Genomic DNA, 20,379 nt, shown 5'->3' on the forward strand with positions numbered 1-20,379 from the left:
TCAGCATCTCCTGGGAATTTATAAGAAATGCAAATCCTCCGGCCCCCACTCAGCCCCACCCAGAGCTACCACTTCAGAAACTCTGGAGGTTTTTGGCCCCTTCTGCATTTTAACAAGCCCATCTGGTTATTCTGATACATGCCAAAGTTCAAGAACTACTAATTTAGGTTATTTCTCAATTCCCACCCAGTATAGTAGCCTATGAATAAGTTTCCAGGTGTGTAAAAAGAAACGTAATTTTTAGCCAGAAGGCCAGAATATATTAAAGGGGGGAACATGGTAATTTGAAAGTTTGGGGGTTTCTAAGTGCATATTAGGATTTCTCCCATCATCAGATATTTCACTTCAAGTTATAACTTTCCAGATCCCAAACCCTTGAGTGTCTATGTATCCCTTTAAAGGATTTTAGAGTGTATGTAACAGGATATGAAATGAAGATCTCTGATTCAGTTAAAACTTGCTGTGTGTCTCACACCCACAGGTCTATAACACTGGGCCAAGCACCCTTCCTGGGTCATCTGTCAGCATCTCTTTCCCCAATCGCCTGTCACCCGGAGGAGCAGAGATATTTCATGTCCAGGAGATGGTGGTGAGTACTCATTTGTTTTCACCCTTGCTTTCAGACCTGGAGCCAGCCATTCACATTTTTTATTCCACTCAAGAGCCCAGAAAGGTTAGCCCATCTGTTCTAAACTTTGGAAACATACCTGGAGAAGCCAGGAGACCTACAACACTTGAATTTCAACATTGAGACAGTTTGGTTAATGCCATGAGAGGACCTCTTTGGGGATGGGCAGGGGTGGATTATGAACCTCACTTCTGGAATGGACTTTACTGGCTCTGGGAACCACTAGTGACTGCCTGCATCTTGTGCATGTCTGAGTGTATTTTTCTAAGGGGAAGATCCATGCCGCTCATAAAGATTCTCAAAGGGCCACTGACGCCTGAGGGAGAAGGATTAGTTCATAGGATGTAAGTGTAGGTTGAAACTCAAGTTTATGCAGAATATGCAATTCTACTTGCTCCTATGTCAACTGTATGTGGTTTTGTCTCAATTAGCATATGGTCATTCTGCCTGCCTCCTTGCTTCTGGGACTTTGCATTCCCTTGGTTTTTCCTTTCTCTCTGGCTTTGTCCATATCTCCCCAACTTCTGCAGGGCCCAGGCCCTTTTTTTTTTTTTTTTTTTTGCTTTTTAGGGCCACACCTGAAGCACATGGAAGTTCCCAGGCTAGGGGTCAAATTGGAGCTACAGCTGCCGGCCTATACCACAGGATCCAAGCTGCATCTGCAACCTATACCACAGCTCACAGCAATGCCAGATCCTTAACCTACTGAGCAAGGCTAGGGATTGAACCCAGAACCTCATGGTTCCTACTCGGATTTGTTTCCACTGCGCCACAGTGGGAACTCCTCTTTTTTTTTTTCACACCCAGTCTCAGAGATCTCTCTCATATTCATGGCTTTATATTCATATAAAGCCATGTTGATGACACCAGATGTTGCTCTCCAGCCCAGACCTCTCCCATAAAGCCTAGACTTTAATAGCCAGCTCCCTTCAGGCCATCTCTACCTGGATACCTAGCAGGAAATCTCAGTCTGATGCACACCTGAACTCTCAGTGGGAACCCCTCCAAATCTGCATCCCCCACAACCTTCTGCATCTCAGCAAATGACTACTCAGTCCTCTTAATGGCTTAGGTCATCCTCGATGCCCCTTTCCACCCTTCACACCTGATTAATTAGCAAACCTTATTAGTCAACCCTTCCCCAAAAATCAGAATGTTACTGCTTTGGACCCCTCTACTGTCAGCACCCTGGTCCAAGGGACTGTTTCCTGGCATCTGGTTTATGGCAGTGGCCCCTCCCTTGGGTCTCTGCCCTGACCCTCTTGTGGTCTGCTCTTGCCTCAGCCGCAGAGCCAGCCTTCTATATGTAAATCGGGTCATGTCTCTCCTGCCCCAAACCCTCCAATGGCTCCCCACCCTCCCCCAAATTCTTCCAGCCCCTTAGCCAGCCTCATACCCTGTCTCCTACTCCTCTCTGACCTTGCCTTCCCCTCCTCTTCACCACTCTCTCTCTCCCAGTCATCCTGCCTCTTTGCTGGTCCTAGAGCATAGCCAACACTCTCCCATCTCCTGAATTTTGCACAGGATCTTCCCTCTCCCCAGCATCCCTGTCCCCGGAGAGCCACATGACCTCCACCCTCAGCTCCTTCAGGTGCTTCTCAAACATCACTTCCTCAGGGAGGCCCTCCCTGACCAGCCTCTGTCCCAGTGCCCCTCGCCCTCTTTCTTGCTCCTGTTTCACCATCATCTGCTTCACCAGGTGGCATACCATAGCGTTTCCTGTTTGACTGGTTTATCCACCTCTTCCTGGCCCCCTGCGATGTGAGGACAGGGATTTCTAACTGCTCACTGCTGTATATCCAGGGCCTAGAGCAATGCTTGGCATATAATACATGATCAATCAGTATTTGATATTAGGCTGAAAGAAAAAATCCACAGTACAAAACCGAGTTATGTACTCTTTCTACATGAAGTCAGAGAAATTTTCATGCTGATGGAAATCGCCTCAGCATGCCTGGGGGTCTGCAGTGGCTGGGTGGGGGCATGAGCCCTCCTGGGGAGGGGACACTTGGAGCTTGGGTGAGTCACTCCCCAAGGGGAGGGCGTGTGGTCCACGTCCAGGGGATCATGGAGCCATTGCTCTTTTTGGGGCCTAGGAGGGACAGCTAGCCAGACAAAGGGACATTCTTTCCACGGATAGCTTGAAAGTCAGGGCAGCAAGGCCCACAGCTGAAGAGGACACAGCCCACGGGAGGCTCATAAAGCATTGTGTGATGGCGATGATGGTTTCTAGCGTGGGCTGAAACCCTGGACCCCATGAAGCATTGAACATGGAACAGGTGCCCTCCTAGCTTGCCTGCTCACCCATCCACATCCCTCATGGTTCCATCCCTGCCCTGCAAGGTGCCCATGCCTGGGAGCTCCGCTGAAACAGCAGAGGAGACCTCTGCTCGGTGCTCTGTGCCAACCGCCTACTGCAGTTTGAACTTAGTGTAAGGTTCCCGCCTCCCACGTGCTCCCATCTGCCCCCTTAAATGCTGTTCATCTCACCAGCCACCCCGCTTTTCGCCCACGTCTGGGGACTCTCTCCTCATAAAGCATGTGCTATGAGCCATTCGCATAAACATCTACAGTGTTGTAGAGAAAAATGTTCCCCCATGAACAAAATTATTTGTTGACCAAAACAGGAAATGTAAGTCACTCAGATTCTGAAAGCGTCTCAGCACCAAGTAGGCCCCTTTTTCTCTTTACTAATCATCGGACTAAGGAAGAGCCTCTCGAAAGGACTTTGGAATGTGTTTATAAATGACTGGCTTGGCAGGAAGGCACGAGAAGTAGTTTTGCTGAAGATTTGCAGAACTGCCCGACGGGTTGTCCAGCTGAGTGGACTCACAAAAGGCCAAGTGCTGTGAGCTGGCTGCATTCCATTCTCTGCGTTCTCCAATGCAAACGCTTTGGGTTTTCAGCACGGTACCAAGATTTTTCAGAAGTTCGTAACAGAATTCTCAAGGACGGCCAAGCCTTTGTTCAGATACCCCAGCCCGTGTTCAGTGTCTGCGTGGTGTGGAAAATCAAGCTTGCTGGCAAACCTCACTAAGCAAGCGGTGAGGTATTGTGTTCTCATGAACACATATCACCAGAGAGTGATGATGGGACTAGAAACATCAAAGGCAGTGCATGATAGATGCAGTGATGAGGCAAGAGTCCCAAGTACTATTTCAGAGGCCAGCGGACAGTACACCCTCTGCCCTAATGCCCACAGAGCTGAGAGCAAGGGCCTTTTTCAGCTCAGCCAAGTTTTCAGCCTTGGCCACTCCATTGCTCAGCAGAGCCCGAGAATACCCACCGGGGCAGCTGTGGCTTATACAGGTCATGCTGTCCTCCTCTCTGGCCTTCTGGGACTTTGAATAGAGCAGGGCTCTCATTCTGAGGATTTGGGTGGCTTGGTGCAAGTTGGACTCACTCCTTAAGGCCCAGGGGCATCCCCTCCCCATACCCCGCCCCCAGCCACCACCATTCCTCAGCCTTGGGCAGCCCCTGGCCAGCTACCTGTTATGCCAACTGAAGCCCAGGGGCAAAGAGAGGGCACTGAGTGGGGGCATGTCTGCCATCCCTCCCCACACCCCATGGTACCCTCAGATGGCTTCTCTCCCTTCCGTGGTGCCCTTGGCATCAGTCATGCCGTAGAGACTGCTGGGGGTGGGTGTGCTGGCCCCATGGGCCTGAGCCATCGCAACACCTACAGCCTGACTCTAGGATGCAGTTTTCTCACTGTGGGTTCAGAATTTATTCAGAAGTATCTGGGGCTGCAGCTAGGGTCCCTGGGCAGGAAAGACCTGCCTCTAGTTTTCACCAAAGAGTCCTTTGTATCCTCCCAAAGGGTTTCTTAAGGTCCAGCCTCTTGTGAGTGAAGAGTGCTTTTGCTTATGTGGGAGAGATTGGTATAGGGACCCCAGTGAAGTGGGACCCCTTCATACACCACCCAGCTGTGGTCCTGATCTTCTTTCTTTGTAGCAAATGTCCTGGGCCTCATCCACCCTGCTCACATTCAATTTAGAAACACCCATGGTGCTGGTCTGAGGAATGGCTCTCAGTTCCTGTTGCCTCCCACCCACTGGGGTTGAGCTGAGTCCTGCGGAGACGCTGACTCTGCACACCACAGCCAAAGGGTGGGCAGGCCACTCTGACCCTAGTGACCAGGAGGCCGTGTGGGGAGAACCATGAAAATAATAGAGAGCGAGAGACGGAAGAGTGACAGACTTTTCTGGCCCCTCTAAAATAAAATCACCACAGTGATAGATCATTCTTGATTTATTCTGCAAACACTGGCAGAGAAAGCACTGATGAGGGCCAGCCTCTGATAAAAGAATAAATCATGCAGCCCTGGAATAAGTTCAGTCTCACAGGAGAGAGGTCTGTGCAGTGTAATTGCAGCACTGCATCCAAAGTAATGGAGGTGCGCCCAGACCCAGGCATGGTGCCGGAGGTACAAAGCCCACCCTGGGGAGGGGGCAGCAGATGCTTCACAGAGCAGGCTCTTGGAGCCAGAGCTTTTGGGGGTGTTGTGGGGGTGTTCACCAGGAGACAGCGTGACGAGGACATTCCAGACGGGGCATGGTCGGCTGTGTAGGACTACAGTGGAAGTTGCACCTGCTTCTCCGTTCTCTCTGCCCACCTCTTAGACCACACGGGCAAAGGTCACACCTCTCTACACCTTCTGCAGAGCATCCCCCCCAGATAGCTGCCCAGGCCATGTGACAGGAAGTCCTAAGCCATAGTCATTTCCTGTGACAGTTGTCCTTTGGGGGGGACAGCGTCTGTGTGTGCTTGTGAACCTGCACCATCATTTCTCTGACTCAGGGATGTGGAAGGCCAGGTGCATTTCAAGGACGTTGCCCGAAAAAGATGTGGCTGCTGCGGGGGACAGTGGCTCCTGTGGCCCAGTCAACCATGTGAGGAGAGCCATGGCCACTTGCTCTTGAAAGAAAGTTCCTGTTTGGATTTTGGATATAACTTCTTTCACTCACCTTAATGGGAACTGGTCTGGGAATGTCATGACCTCACTTTGTTGTGGGCCTGCTGCAGAGATGAGCCTTGCCTTTCCTTTCCTTTCCTTTCCTTTCCTTTCCTTTCCTTTCCTTTCCTTTCCTTTCCTTTTGTCTTTTTAGGGCCCAATCCACAGTACATGGAAGTTCCCAGGCAAGGGGTTGAATCAGAGCTGCAGCCGCCAGCCTACGCCACAGCCACTGCAATGCAGGATCCAACCACGTCTGTGATGTACACCACAGCTCATGGCAACAGCGGATCCTTAACCCACTGAGGGAGGCCAGGGATCCAGTCTGCATCCTCATGGATGCTGGTCAGTTTCATTTCCACTGAGCCATGATGGGAACTCCTGAGATGAGCCTTTTAGCAGAGCCCCTGCACACAGGCCTAGGAGAAGACCAGGGTAGCACATGTGTCAAGCTTTATAGTTCATGAAGGGAAGACCATTGGAACTTGGACGGGATCCTGCTCCAATGTTAGGTTTACTCACAGGGGACGAAGGGTCAAGGGAAAGGATGGGAAGTTGTCCCAGGACTTGGGCTTTAGGTGTTGATGCTGAAAACCTGCCTATGAGCAACTTCCTGACATTGGAGGAGGCAGCTTTGGGATCTGGCTCTTAATAATATGCAGGAAGAAAAGAAGTCATAAATGCCACAGCTTACAGAGAGCAAAGGGCTAGAACTTTATTCCAGGGGAAAGTCCTGGGTTTTTCAAAGAACACTAATGTTAATCTACAAGAAACATGAAGTAAAGGCTGTGCCGTTCTTTCTTCCTCCTCCAAAACCATCTGAAAAGGTTTGTGTCTCTGGCTTATTTTACCCTTTTTCCGGGCAGTGATTCTAAAGGACTGAACTAATTTCTAAGCAGTGAAATCAGGTGGGAATGAAGGAAAATTTTCCAAGGAGACACCTCAGTAACTTTGCCATGGGATACCATTAGTCTATTGATGAATATCAATACCAATATCCATTAGAATATCCAGTTTGGTGGCAAGACTTATGTCTTAGTAAATTATAACACACACACACCCACACACACACCCACACACACATGCACACCGGACAGGGCTGCCCATGATCTAATTTCTGCCAAAATAAGTCAGTTTATATGAGAACTTGAATTAATTTGTGATGATGATGCCCCTATTCCTATGGAGAAAAGATGTGTCTGAGATAATCTTTGACCACACAGAAGTTTAAACTAAGAAAGAGAGGACTGAAGGGAGTTCCTCTGTGGCTCAGTGGGCTAAGGACCCAGTGTTGTCACTGCAGCCATTTGGGTCACTGCTGTGATGTGGGTTTGATCCTTGGCCCAGGAACTTCCACGTGCCACAGACATGGCCGAAAAGGGAAGGGGAAAAAAAAAAATGAAAGAGAGTACTCAGTTGTTTTCATCCAAGATGATCTGGGGAAGCTTCCGTGAAAGTGGTGACGGGACCATCAAATCGATCACATTTAATCAAAGACTAAAGACTGAAAACATTTCTCCTGAATAACCGACAAAAAAAATGAATACCACTTACTGCGGTCCTGAGGCTTTAGTAGCCTTTTTCATGTGCTGTCAAATGTAACCCACACAGCCACTCCGAAAGGTAAAGTCATTATCCCAGAATTAAGGAACCGAGACTCAGAGGCTTGCTCAGCATCTACAGCTGGTGAGTCATAGAGCTGGCTTTGCAGCCAGGTCTGTCTGACTTCAAAGTGTGTGTGCTTCCCCTGAACTGTCCTGCACACCCCTCTTGGGAGCACTGCCCACTCCTCAGTCACCAGAGGCAGACGCAGTCAACAGAACAGGCAGATGATGAGCAGACCACCAGGAATCACCCATTTAATGAGGAGCATCAACCCCAAGACAGAGGTACCAACTGCTATCAAAAGAACTGACACCAGAAGTGCAGTAATGAGGCAAACAGAAGATTATAGAATGGGCAAAATTGATGCCTTCAGAGACCGGGAAAAAGGCAGTGTTCCCATGAAATAGAATAAACTAGAGTTTTGTAAATTTAAAACTTGTATCATTCAAATAAAAACTTAGGTATGAGAGTGTGTAATACAATGGATATAAGAGAATTAGTAGTGGATTGGAAACTTGAGGGATTTCCCAAGAATATGGTATAAAAAGGACCCCCCAAAAGCCAGTTAAATTTATTATTCCCTTATCTTTTAACAATCTGGAATGAAGATTCAAATGATCTCAGTGAAAAAGTTAGGAGGCTGGAAAGATGGGAGTGAAATCAAGCCAAGATTCTTGTTTTGTTTGGGGGAAGTTTGTGTACCAGTTACTCAAAGCTTTAATAAAATGAAGGTTAAATATGCAAAAATTTTAATGGCAACTTAGAAAAATAAAAATGTAGGACATCCAAACCACTGAAGAATAAGAACTTAAAGAGAATTCATGAAAAAGGAAAAGACAGTACTTCCTGTCGTGGCGCAGTGGTTAACGAATCCGACTAGGAACCATGAGGTTGTGGGCTCGATCCCTGTCCTTGCTCAGTGGGTTAAGGATCTGGCATTGCCGTGAGCTGTGGTGTAGGTCGCAGACGCGGCTCGGATCCCACGTTGCTGTGGCTGTGGTGTAGGTCAGTGACTACAGCTCTGATTTGACCCCTAGCCTGGGAACCTCCTATGCTGTGGGAAACAGCCCTAGAAAAGGCACAAAAAAAAAAAAAAAAAAAGACAAAAAAGGAAAAGACAAAAAATTTTGTATCTGTATATAAATATATATTAAAACCATGTGTGTGTGTGTGTGTGTGTGTGTGTGTGTGTGTGTGTGTTCAGAGTAATGGAGAATGAATTAAATATCCTAGTGAAAGACAGGGACTTGCAGATTGGGTTTTTTTTAAACCCAAGCATAAGTTACTTATAAGAGACACACTTTTAAAAATAACCCATAATGTAAGGCATCCAAAAAAGAAGAGGCAAATACTAACAAAAAGAAAGCAAGTATAGCAGTACTAGTAACGAAGTAGAATTGAAGCAAAAAAAAAAAAGTTAAAGAGGGCAAAAAAATATATATTTTAGAATGATTAAAGATGCAGTCCAATGAGAATTTGTAATATAAACTAACTTTTTAATATAACAAATCAGACAGCTATTTAAAAAAGCATATAAAGCAATACACGATGGAAAAACAAAGGGAAATTTACACATTCACAGTTATTGCAGGAAATTTTAATACACTTAGCCCAAAAATCAGATGGGTACTTGAATAATGCAGCTAAAATTATGGTCTCTTAGAGAAAGACCAAGACAGAATAAGTCAGAATGTCTGGATTTCATTAGTATGCCCCTCCTTACGAACTTTTGGTAACCTTGAGGAATTTATCTAAACTTTCCAAGCTTATTTTCCTCCTCTGTGAAATGGGCTATCTGCCTCACATTGTGAGGATGGAAGAAGTTAATGTATATGAAGCAATTAAAATAGTTCCTAGTACATAAATAAAGAATGCACGTTTTTTTGAACATATGTGAACTTTCACAAATTACCCATGTATTATACCACGAAAGCAAAACCCAATAGAATTTCAGAAGTCAAAGTAACACAAGCCACATTCTCAGACCACAATGCAATAAACTTGGAAGTTAACAACAAAAGGTTTAGCTAAACAACCAACCAAAAACAGAACTACTTGGGAATGTTTAAATACCATTCTAATTAACTTTACAGATAAAAAAGCAATCAAAGAGGAAAGGATAAACAAATTAGAAATGAATGACAGTGAAAGCTTGTTCATGTGAAAACTAATGGATGTTGGAGTTCCTGCCGTGGCTCAGCAGAAATGAATCTAGGAACCATGAGGTTGCGGGTTTAATCCCTGGCCTCGCTCAGTGGGTTGGGGATCTGGTGTTGCTGTGAGCTGTGGTGTAGGTCGCAGACACGGCTTGGATCTGGCATTCCTGTGGCTCTGGCATAGGCCGGCAACAACAGCTCTGATTAGACCCCTACCTAGCCTGGGAACCTCCATATGCTGCCGGTGCAGCCCTAAAAGGACAAAAAGACAAACAAACAAAAAAAAAAACTAATGGATGTAGACAAAACACACACAGAGGAAAATGTCACTGCTTAATAGTGGAAAACAGGAAAGATTGAAAAAAAAGTGATCTAAATTGACGACATTAGTTCTAGAAAAGGGACATCAAATTCAACTCTAAGAAAGTGAAATGAAGCTATTATTGAAGATAAAGTAAAAGTCATGAAATAGGGGGAAAAAAAACAGCAAGATTATTCTACATCAACAAAACTAAAAGCTGAGGATTTTCATCCAATAAAATAGATGCACCTACAGCAAATTTGATCAAGACATGAAAAAAGTGATAATGCCAAAATAACACTAGGAATGATAACACTAGGAACTATACTCATATGGGAAAGACTTCTAAATTATATGATTTTTCACAGTTTTATTCCCACAAATATGAAAGGCTTCAAAGAAGTGTATAAGATAAAAACTGAAAGAAACATGTTTAAAGAATTAAAAGAAAGTATGGGAGTTCCTGTTGTGGCTCAGCAGTAACAAACCCGACCATTATTCATGAGGGTGCTGGTTCCATCCCTGGCCTTGTTCAGTGAGTTAAGGATCGGCATTGCTGTGAGCTGTGGTAAATAGGTCGCTGACGAGGCTCAGATCAGTGGCTATGGTGTAGGCCAGCAGCTGCAGCTCTGATTCAACCCCTGCCTGGGAACTTCCCATGGGTACAGCCCTAAAAAAAAAAAAAAAAAAAGGAATTAAAAGAAAGTATGATACCAATGACTCATCAAATAGAGAATATGAATAAAAAGACAGAAATTTTAACAAGAACCAAGTAAAAATTCTGGAGTTGATAGTAAAATATGTAAAATGAAAAATTGGAGTTCCCTTCTTGGCTCAATGGTTAACGAACCCGACTAGCATCCATGAGGACGCAGGTTTGATCCCTGGCCTCGCTCAGTGGGTTAAGGATCTGGCATTGCCGTGAGCTGTGGTGTAGGTCACAGACACAGCTCAGAGACCCTGTTGTTGTGGCTGTGGTGTAGGCCAGCAGCTACAGCTCTGATTGGGCCCCTAGCCTGGGAACCTCCATATGCAGTGGGTGTGGCCCTAAGAAGAAAAAAAGACCAAAAAAAATTATTTGAAGGGCTCAGTAGCAGAGTTGAGTTGATGAAGAATCAGCAAACATGAAGATAGATCAGTAGAGTCTAATCAATCTGAAGAACTGAAAGAAAAGAGAATACAGTCATCCCTCAGTGTCTGTGGGGAAGTGATTCTAGGAGCCCCCCATGGATACCCAACTCCATGGATGCTCAAATCCCTTATGTAAAATGGCATAGTATTTGCACATAACCTACACACATCTCTATCATATTCTTTAAATCATCTCTAGGTTGCTTACAATAACCAATACAATGCAAATGCTATGTACATAGTTGATAGAATGCTGCAAATTGAAGTTTTGCTTTTTGGAGCTTTCTGGAATTTTTTTCCCAGATATTTTCAACCTAGAGTTCATTGGATCTGCAGATGCAGAATGTGTAGATAAGGAGAGCCAACTATAACGAAAAATAAGTAAAGCCTCAGAGACCTGTGGGACAACATAAAAGATACCAAAATACACATAGTTTGAGTTCAAGAGGGGAGGATGGAGAGGAGGTGGCAAAAAACAAACAAACAAAAAAACCTAATGAAATAATCACCCCAAACAATGAAAGTGTATAGACTCCCTCACAAAAAAACTATATGAAGAAAATTGTCTATTCACTTGGGAAGAAATTATAGAAAACCTGCACCACACTGAAAAAAAAGAGATGGTTTAAAAAGTTATATATAAAGAAGTATTAGTAGAAAGTACTGAATATTTTCATAGTCTTTGGATGAGATAACCTCTTCTTCCTGAGCAAATCGTAAGTTGTAGAACCCATAAGAAAATTTGACAAATTTAAATCTATAAAAATATCAAAACTCTTGTGTGATCCAAATACATCAGAAACAAATCTAAAAGATATTTGGGAGACTATAATGGCAACATAATTAATCACTTCCACAAATCAATAAGGAAAAAGTCAAAATGGGTAAAGGGATAGGAAAAGGAAATTCACAAAAGAACTTTTGATGACAAACATTAGCCTCACCAATATTTGCATCAGAGCACTGCAAACTCAAATGAAAATGAGGCTTCCCCCCCCATTAAACTGGCAAAAATCTAAAAAAATTGTTAATATACTTTGTTGATGAAGATGAGGGAAAATTGGTACTCTCAAATACTACTGATGTGAAGGGCAATTTGATAGAAACTATCAGAATTTAAAATATGAATACTAACATTTCCACTTTTCAGATCCTGCCTCAAATACTACATTCAGTAGAAATTTCTAATGTTTTGGTGCTAGATGTGGTTGGTCATTGTTCTCAGCTTAAATGTAGCCTTTTCCTATAGTGGCGAAATAGAAAATAAAAATACTACTCTGTTAGGATTCTGAGAAGGAGCTGTTAGATTCAGGCTAAAAAAATTAGTAATAACAATAATCATAATGACGATAATAAATTTTTACAGATGAGGCACTGTACCAAATACTTTATCTGGACAAACTCTTCTTTTAATTGTCATTATCATTTGGTAAGGAAACAGAGATACAAACAAAGGGACATCCAGACAAGGTCACAGGTTGGTAAATGGTGAGATTGATGTCCTCTCTTAACCACTGGGCTGTACAGCCATGGCAGGACCTCCTAACATCATTTACATCATTTTGTCTGGACCTGTAGCTGTCCAGCAGCTGTAGCATCATCTGTAAGTGAGAAACGTAGAAAGGCAGAAACTAAGGCACCACCCAGGTTCGCAGAATTAGAAGCTAGGTTTTAACAAGATCCCCCAGTGACTCCTTTGCACATTAATATTTGAGAAGCTCTGGTCTAAAAGCATGTTACTTAACTCTCTCTGAGCATCCTTTTCCTCGTCTATCAAGTGGTGATGATGATCTTTGCCACAAAAGGCTATTGTGGGGTTTTTTGTTGTTGTTGTTTTGCTTTTTAGGGCCACACCCGAGGCATTATGTAGGTTCCCAGGCTGGGGGTCAAATCGGAGCTATAGCTGCTAGCCTATACCACAGTTCACGGCAACACTGGATCCTTAACCAACTGAGCAAGGCCAGGGATCAAACCCACAACTTCATGGTTCCTCGTCGGATTCATTTATGCTGCACCGTGACGGGAACTCCCATATTGTGGGGATTTTTTAATCCATTCCTCCATTCATTCAGCAAATATTTTGCACACACCCTATGCCAAGCACTGGGTTACTGTGGGGAACAAAAACAGACCAAAAAAATAATAATTTCCAGCCCTCTAGTAGCTTACCTTCTAGTGGAGGCAAGTAATAAATAAGTGAAACATACATTCCAAGATGGGGAAGGCTTCAGAGAAAAGCAAAGGAGGCGAGGGGCATAGAGTGGAGAAGGTTGTGGTTTTCTGTAGAGCTGTCAGGGCAGGTCTTGCTGAGGGGGGGATTCAAGCTGTCTCAGGAGTTGGTAAGATGATCTTTGCTCATAAGGCCTTGCCACGTCTGTGTTTCCTGAGAATCCCTTTTCCTTGATTTTAGCCCTCCCTGGTTTCTCTCCTGTAAAAACCCATCCCCATGCTGCCCTGAGCGGCAGGGATACCAGGAATCTCTGTGTGTGTGTCCTCCTTGGCACTCACCGTGGGGGAGCTCTCTGCCACAAAGTGAATCACTTCTTTCCCTGGCCACAGCGTTGACAGTAACACCAATTTTTGAAGCTGGCTGGTTGTTACGGCACATTTTGAGTGAGGAACATCTTGGCTTTTATGACTTAGTTAGGCTTGCAGGGTAATTGCAACAAGAAATCTCCCTGCAGCAGGCTTGCCGGAGGCCAAGACTTAACTTCTATATAAGCCAGCCTTGCCACTTGAAAGCAACCCAGCAGGTAACTTGAAGCAAAATTGGACAATTCCCCCCACCTTTGTTTTTTCCCAATATGTACTCCTTTCCCTCTTGGTAAATGAATATGCTTCTTTTTCTTCCCTCCTTCATCTCAGTTTCTTCTGTAGAAACTTGAGGGCTCACCCTAAACCACATCAGCTTCATCTTGGTCGGAAAGTTCCTGCTACCAAGAATTTAAGTTTTAGACACCCGCGCCAGGATGCCAAGTCCTTGGGTGATAGTCATTCTTTTCCCTGACCTCCTGTAACTTAAATAGTGTCATGTAAAGTTAACTGTTAATAACACTGTTTATGTTATATGATAAGGGGCTAAGGGAGGAAATGGGGGGAAAAAAAGAAGAAACCCTTCTCCAGCAGGAGCAGGTAGCTTTTCAGCTACCTGGGTGGGTTGGGGGAGTTTAATGATTCAACCCTCTGCCTTTGGACAGAATACAGTTGAGACAGCTCCCCAGTACAACAGACCCATGTTTCCAGCAAGTTCTCCTGGTGAAGCCATTCTGATATCCCTTGAACCCCATTTCTTATGACTGTCTTTAGTTCATTGTGTTCTAAGTTCCCGACCTTTGCTGGGCTAAAGTGGAAAACCATTGCCGAGCTCCTTCTGTGGAGAAGCTGGACTGTGCCTTTGGGTTTGTCCCACTTTTCTTCCCCCCACAGGTCACAGTTCCGTTAGTTCTCTTTTTCCCATCTTGACTCATCCTCTTGGCTCTCTCTGTATTCTTCAAATCAATAAAAATTCAAAACCGAGCCGCAAATACTATGCCCCTTTATCCAGTCTCTCCTTGTTACAAATGGTTATGACGCTGGTGGGGAAGAGCTGGTTTACCATTTGAAAATGTGCTTTTACGCCTAATGATTTCCCTGAGTAGCCCTCAGAGGCACCCTGAGGTTCTCTGCAAAAAGATAACAGGGAGATTTTAATGGCCAAAACCATGAGGACCAAGACCCTGCATGACTTCCCCCTCACCTTTCCAGGCCATATTCTGCAAAGTCCTCTGCCCCTAACCTCACCCCGACCCTGTCTTCCAGCCACTCTGGACCAGAGGCTGCTGACACCCCTCCCCCCATGCACTTCCGTGGGCCTCATGACCTTGCTAATGCTTCTCCCTTCCCTCTGGCTGTGGAAAGCCCCCTCATTCCTCAAGACCCAGGTCACTCATCCTCTCTTCCATGGAGCCTACCCAGATGTCTTCCCTGATAGCTCTGCCTTAGGGCCTTTGCACCTCTCTGTCCTGAGAACACACTTCCTCAAATCTTTGTGGGGCTGGCTCCCTCTCAATGCATGTCTGAGCCCAAAGTTCACCTTTCTGGGAAGGTCTTCCCTGACCTCCTCTGGAAAAGTTGCAAACCCCCAATCAACTTTCATTTCCCTGTGTGCTGTTTTCTTCATACCACTCACCACTGTCTGAAATTAGTATTTCTGATTGGCCATCTTCTTCCCCAAGATTAAAAGCCTCTTGATAGTCAAGATCATGGCCACCTTGTTTTCTGTGTATCCCCAGTGTTTGGTGCCTGGATCGTAGGATGTGCTCAGATAAATGATAGTATTGGTTTGTCCCAGTCTGTGTCACCATCACAAATATGTCTCTGTGTGTTAGGATAGGGTGTGTGTCATTAGACACCTACACACCCTGCCGCACATCAAACAAGCACCCCTGTGCCCCCAGGATTGAATTGCAATCCCCAAGTAGGGATGTTTTGACAACTTCCGTAAACCCACAACAAAGACTGCTATAATCTCAATGTAGGAAGAAGTAAAAATGTAAAACTGTGAGAAATGAGGGCTTCTAAGAGCAAATTTAAACTCCACACATTTTGGTCAGATATGAAAACGTATTCTCTTCTCTCTCTCTCACATACACACACACACACACACACACACACACACACAACACACCAAGTCTGTTGATTTCAGCGATGGCCTCAAACCATTTTTTTTCTTTTTTCTTCTTTCTGCACCTGTCTAAATGTGAGCTGAATAGTCAGATTCCTGAAATGGTCAGGATTAGGTTGAATTTAATTTTTTTTTTCTCAACAGAAGTCAAACCTTAAAAGAGGGGAGATGGCTGGTGAAATTCTAGAATGAGAGTTACGTTCCTGGGCTCTTGGGTCAGTGTTAGTTTGGGTTGGAGGGAGGAAGCGTGTGTGTTCCTGGGCACAGCTTACGCTCTCCTGCAGCCTCTGGGAGGTGGGGAACGCCTGCCGCCTGGGCTGCGCGTGCAGGGAGTGGTGCAGAGGCTGACCTTCAGCCCATGTGGACGGAGCGAATGAATCCCGCAACAGGGCGTCTCCTGGCTGACTGAGGGCACTGCCGTATCAGGGTCATGGGTTCATGCATGTGGCTGGCGTGACATCTGGGAGCATTAAGGCTTCGTGGATACCGAGGTGCACATTCTCTGTCTGGCACGAATTGGCCTTGAAAGTTGGTGATTATGCCATTTACTTCCCTTCATTTTTTTTTTTTTTTCCATTCCTTAAAAGCCACATAGCCCGAGACATTGCAAGGGTGATGGGTTGTTACCAAAGTCGACAACAGGAAATCTCAATGAGGATAAACAGACCACATCGGTCATTGCTGAGAGGCACATGGTTCTCTTTGAACCTACCAGGGACTAATTGTGAGTGGGTTGGAAGCATGAAAACAGGAAAACTCCTTTCTGTTAGACACACCAAGTCTCTTCAGAGCAAAAGGAACCTTCTCAATATTGTTAGACACTGAGGAGTAATTATGTCCCCAATTGTCGGGATGGCAAGGCCGCTTACTTCTCCAGAAGAATCTAAATATAGGACCAAGAACATGTTTCAGGCCTCCCATGAAGTCTTGAAGCTTCAGACTCAATGAATACCATCTAGGCTTCTCTTTTCACTGCTCCGATGTATGGACCCCCAGAAAAGCAGTGTAAGAGGTTAGACAGGGTGTTTCCGTTTTGGCTCAGAGGTTAATGAACCTGACTAGCATCCATGAGGACATGGGTTCAATCCCTGGCCTCATTCAGTGGGTTAAGGATCCGTTTCAGCCGTGAGCTGTGGTGTAGGTCGCAGACACAGCTCAGATCCTGCGTTGCTGTGGCTGTGACATAGGCTGGCCGCTACAGCTCCCATTGGACCTCTAGCCTGGGAACCTCCATATACCGTAGGTGTGGCCCTAAAAATACAAAAAGACAACAACAACAACAAAAAAAAAAAGCTTAGACAGATGCTCATACCTGAAACATAGCATCCAGAAAATAAATGTTATTTTGGCAAAAGAGTAATAGTAAAGTGATGCTTCTAATAAATGCAGAGATAACTCAGTGAGTCCACAGGCCAGCTGCTTTATCCTCTAGATGGGTATGAACTTGGTTCTATACCATAAGGTGGGGTTAAGAGCTAGAACCGGAGCTTAAATAAACCAGTACAATTCCAGGGACTGTGTTATGTCCCACATGGGGGCTACTGGCTCATTTATTATCCAAATCATCAGACCCTTCCGCTTCCAAAATGCTTCATTATCTGCGGAAGGAAAATATTTTTGGCATGCACGTCAAGTGCTCAGATAACATACTTCTGTCTCCCTTTTTCACTAAAGAGAGTCTAACCACATCTGGAAATTCTTTGGTGTCACTGCCTCTCTGAAACTACATCCCATCTGTATCACTTTAACTCCAGTAAGAGGCCATGCCCGGGCTGCATGGGGTGGGGGTGGGGGAGGGCGCTTGTCTTTCTCTGATTGAATGTAAATGAATTGTTTTCCAGGGCAGCCTGGTGGTGGCCTGAACTCTTGACTTTTCAGCATGTTGGCCTGTCACACCCAGAGGAAAAGGGTGTGGGGGATGGGGAGGAACGCCGTTGTTTCAGCCAAACTCGAGCGCTGGTGGGGAAAAAAAGCACTGCCTTTTATCCTAAGAAGTGACAATCTTTTATGAAATAATGGCGATGCATACAGAGGTCAGAATCGTCCAACAGATCCTGCTCTTTCTTTCCTCTGGAATGTTGACTTGAGGCTTTGTCCCCTTTATTTTCTGTTTCAGTTCTGGTCTCAGTAACACCCTGAACTTTTAGATCAAATACAGCTTCCCACGGTGGTAATGGCCTTAAGGGGAGGGAAAGGTGCTTGGGGAGGCAAGTCTTTTTTCTTTTTGCTTTTTTTTTTTTTTTCCATTTTTTAAAGATTTTTTTGAAGTATAGTTGATTTATGATGCTGTTATAATTTCTGCTGTCCAACAAAGTGAGCAAGTCTTTTACTTAGAAGATAATTTTCAACTAGGAAGCGAGAAGACAGCTAGAGTTGAAGTTAGGATCTTTTCAGTCTTCTTAGGAAAAGCCTCTCCTTTTCTAAAAAGACATTAGGTCATTCTTACATTTCTTGTTCCTCCTGCTTCATTCCCAACGCTGCAGGAGGCTGTTGTTTATTGGCTCTTCTGTGCTCTTATTTGCCCATGTCAGTTTGAAAGGAGAACACAGCTCTTCACCTGAGGATGGAGGCCAGGAGGGCCTGTCCCAAACTAGAACTTCATATTCACTCACCTCGTCTTGGGGTGGCCATCAGAATGGTTTTCCTTTTTGTCTCTTTGTATGAACACATCGGAGTCTCTTGCTACGCACAAAGGTAAACATCAGAAAATCAAAACTTGCCAAACTGATAAGCAGGGGGACCCTTTGCATATGGCCAGACAATCCATAGCTCTTGCAAAAGGTCTGCCAAAGAATGCTTTCAGAACTCCTACCTTTAGAGGATGCACGCACACAAAAATTGGCCTCTCAGCCTTTCAAATACATTTGTAACATAGGCATATCCATGAGAAGGACCTACTCAAGCTGGTGATCACTGTTTTTCTACCCTTATATTAAATAGTGTCGTGGCAACTGAAGACATCCAGGGGAATAAGTGGAGACGTTGAGCACCCACCCCTTCTAGGTTATCCTGGGTTTGCATTATTATAGAGCCTTGGAATGAATGGTGATACGTATCCATATTTGTCTTAAGGATTTAGCATTAAAATATTGTCATCTCTCTTGGGTCAATATCAAGAAACAATAGTAAATCGTAGTAATGTGATTTAACATAAGAGATAATACAAAGAGCTCTTTAAGACTAAAAATCTGTCAGAGTTTACATTTCTCTGGACGGAAAATGTGCAGCTCTTATTTATCTTCCTAGTAGTAAACATCTGAGATCAGTCTAATTAACCAGGTGGTATCATTTCTCGACCCTTTTATCAGGGCTATTTTTATTTCAAACATTAGAGCTCTAAAATTAATATCAGCAAAGCCCTCGTGGTCATTGTTCAGCCTCCCGTGGGAGAAAAGAGACTTATTCTGATACCGTGGTTCCAAGAGCAGGCAATATAGATAATTGAATTAGCAAAGTAGGCATTTACAGCATTCTCTAGGTTTTCAAGCTCAAGGGGCGTGTGAATTCAGAGGAGCAGGTGGTAAGTCAGGGCATGGGTCGTGTTTACCCAGTTGCCATCAGCTGTGATCAGTGTAACCTGATATAGAAAAGTGGCCCAAGGATGTAACAGAGACCAGAAAGTCAATGATTAGCAGATAAGCGCGACTTAACGTGAAACACGTGTTACTTAAAAATGGCCGTAGCCCCCTTTAATCCAAGTCATTTCAACAAACATAGTTTTAGACCAAATTTCACCCAAGACCCACATTGTTGCCCAGCATGGCTCATGGAGGGTGCTGTTGTCATTGAGTTTATTCCTCTACTCGTTGAATCTCCCATTTCTCTTTTATTTCCCATGTACTGTGTCCAAGGGGCAACAGGCCAGGGACACTTTGGTGACCCTTCCCATCCCTAGAACCCAGCCGGCTGGAATATGGTTAAGGAATGAGCCTAATGCTGGTAGAAAGGGAGCATCCATGTTTTAGCCTGTTAAAAATACACCAGTAATACCACATCTCTGAGGTGAGAAGTGGTTCCTTAACTTTGAGACACGTTAATCCACCTTCTGAAAAACGTCCTGCCTCTAAGATTTGCTGCAAGGCCCTCCTCTGAGTCTCCCACCTTGTTTCTGGCCATTGCCACCCAGCATTCATCCAGGGCTTGACCACAGTGAACTCTTAGACTCTCTCAAGCCTACTGTTTGCACCTCCATGCTTTTGCATATGCTGTTCCCCTCTGCCTGGAATCCCCTGCCCCTGCCCGCTTTACTCTCTAGAAGTTCTCTTTATCCACCAAGACCCACCTGCAGTGACACCTCCTCCTAATCAGAAATGCAATTCAGGACAGGGGCCGACTTGCTATTGAGGGAGAGAATTGTAGACTAGGTGGATATTCATGATGGGAGCCCTGCTCTGCAGACTGCGAAAGGATAAATCATGCAGAAATGGTCCCGGCAGGCAGAGGCTCTGCAGCCTGGGCACAAGAAAGGTTGCCCCTCAGAGAGTTTTGGAGATGACACTCTTCCCACAGTCAAAGCTGATGGGTACCTGACAGGTTATTTAGCCTCCCTGGGCCTCGGTTTTCTCATCTGTCAAATGGGAGTGAAACTTAAGGAGACCAGATAGCCCAGTTTGCCTGGCCCAACCCTGACCTAGGTCTCTGTCTTGCTAGTCTATCTGGTTGACTCCCCCACTTCATTCTCAAAATGTCCCAGTTTAGACAATAAACTTTATGGTCACCTACTGATAATAGTACCCTCTGTGCAAGAAGGTTATAAGGATTATCTGATGTATTCCATAGGTCTTAAAACGATAGCACACATGATTCCCATTTATATCTGAGCTCAGCATAGAGATGGAGCATTAAGCAACTAGAAATGGTTTCCATGGTGATGTGCTTGGAGCAAGAGGTTTAGAAAATAAGTTGGAGGACTTTCCTGTCCCTCCAGGCCCAGGGACAGGG

At 44.9% G+C, this 20,379-nt stretch overlaps 1 protein-coding gene and 1 long non-coding RNA gene across 7 annotated transcripts in view; both read left to right on the forward strand.

Annotated features, from left to right (window-relative positions):
* The window catches only part of ITGA9 (integrin subunit alpha 9), a 354,847-nt gene that overhangs the window by 290,668 nt on the left and 43,800 nt on the right, over window positions 1-20,379 (forward strand). For all 6 annotated transcript variants that reach the window (XR_014822712.1, XM_021071658.2, XM_021071659.2 and 3 more), the window contains exon 23: window positions 482-589. Coding sequence is in view for 5 of the 6 variants with exons in the window: in XM_021071658.2 (XP_020927317.1) it covers window positions 482-589 (108 nt within the window). In the remaining variant the exon portion in view is untranslated. The remainder of the gene's footprint in view (window positions 1-481; window positions 590-20,379) is intronic.
* Window positions 12,059-16,704, forward strand: LOC146397258 (uncharacterized). Its single transcript, XR_014822755.1, has 2 exons — window positions 12,059-12,422; window positions 12,654-16,704. It is a non-coding gene; the product is annotated as an uncharacterized LOC146397258 (long non-coding RNA).

Source organism: Sus scrofa, chromosome 13 (assembly GCF_054392235.1).
Source record: "Sus scrofa isolate SSC_HxYL_T2T_F1_AM1 chromosome 13, Sscrofa_HxYL_maternal_Yorkshire_Landrace_v2.0, whole genome shotgun sequence".
NCBI classification, from domain to species: Eukaryota; Metazoa; Chordata; class Mammalia; order Artiodactyla; family Suidae; genus Sus; species Sus scrofa.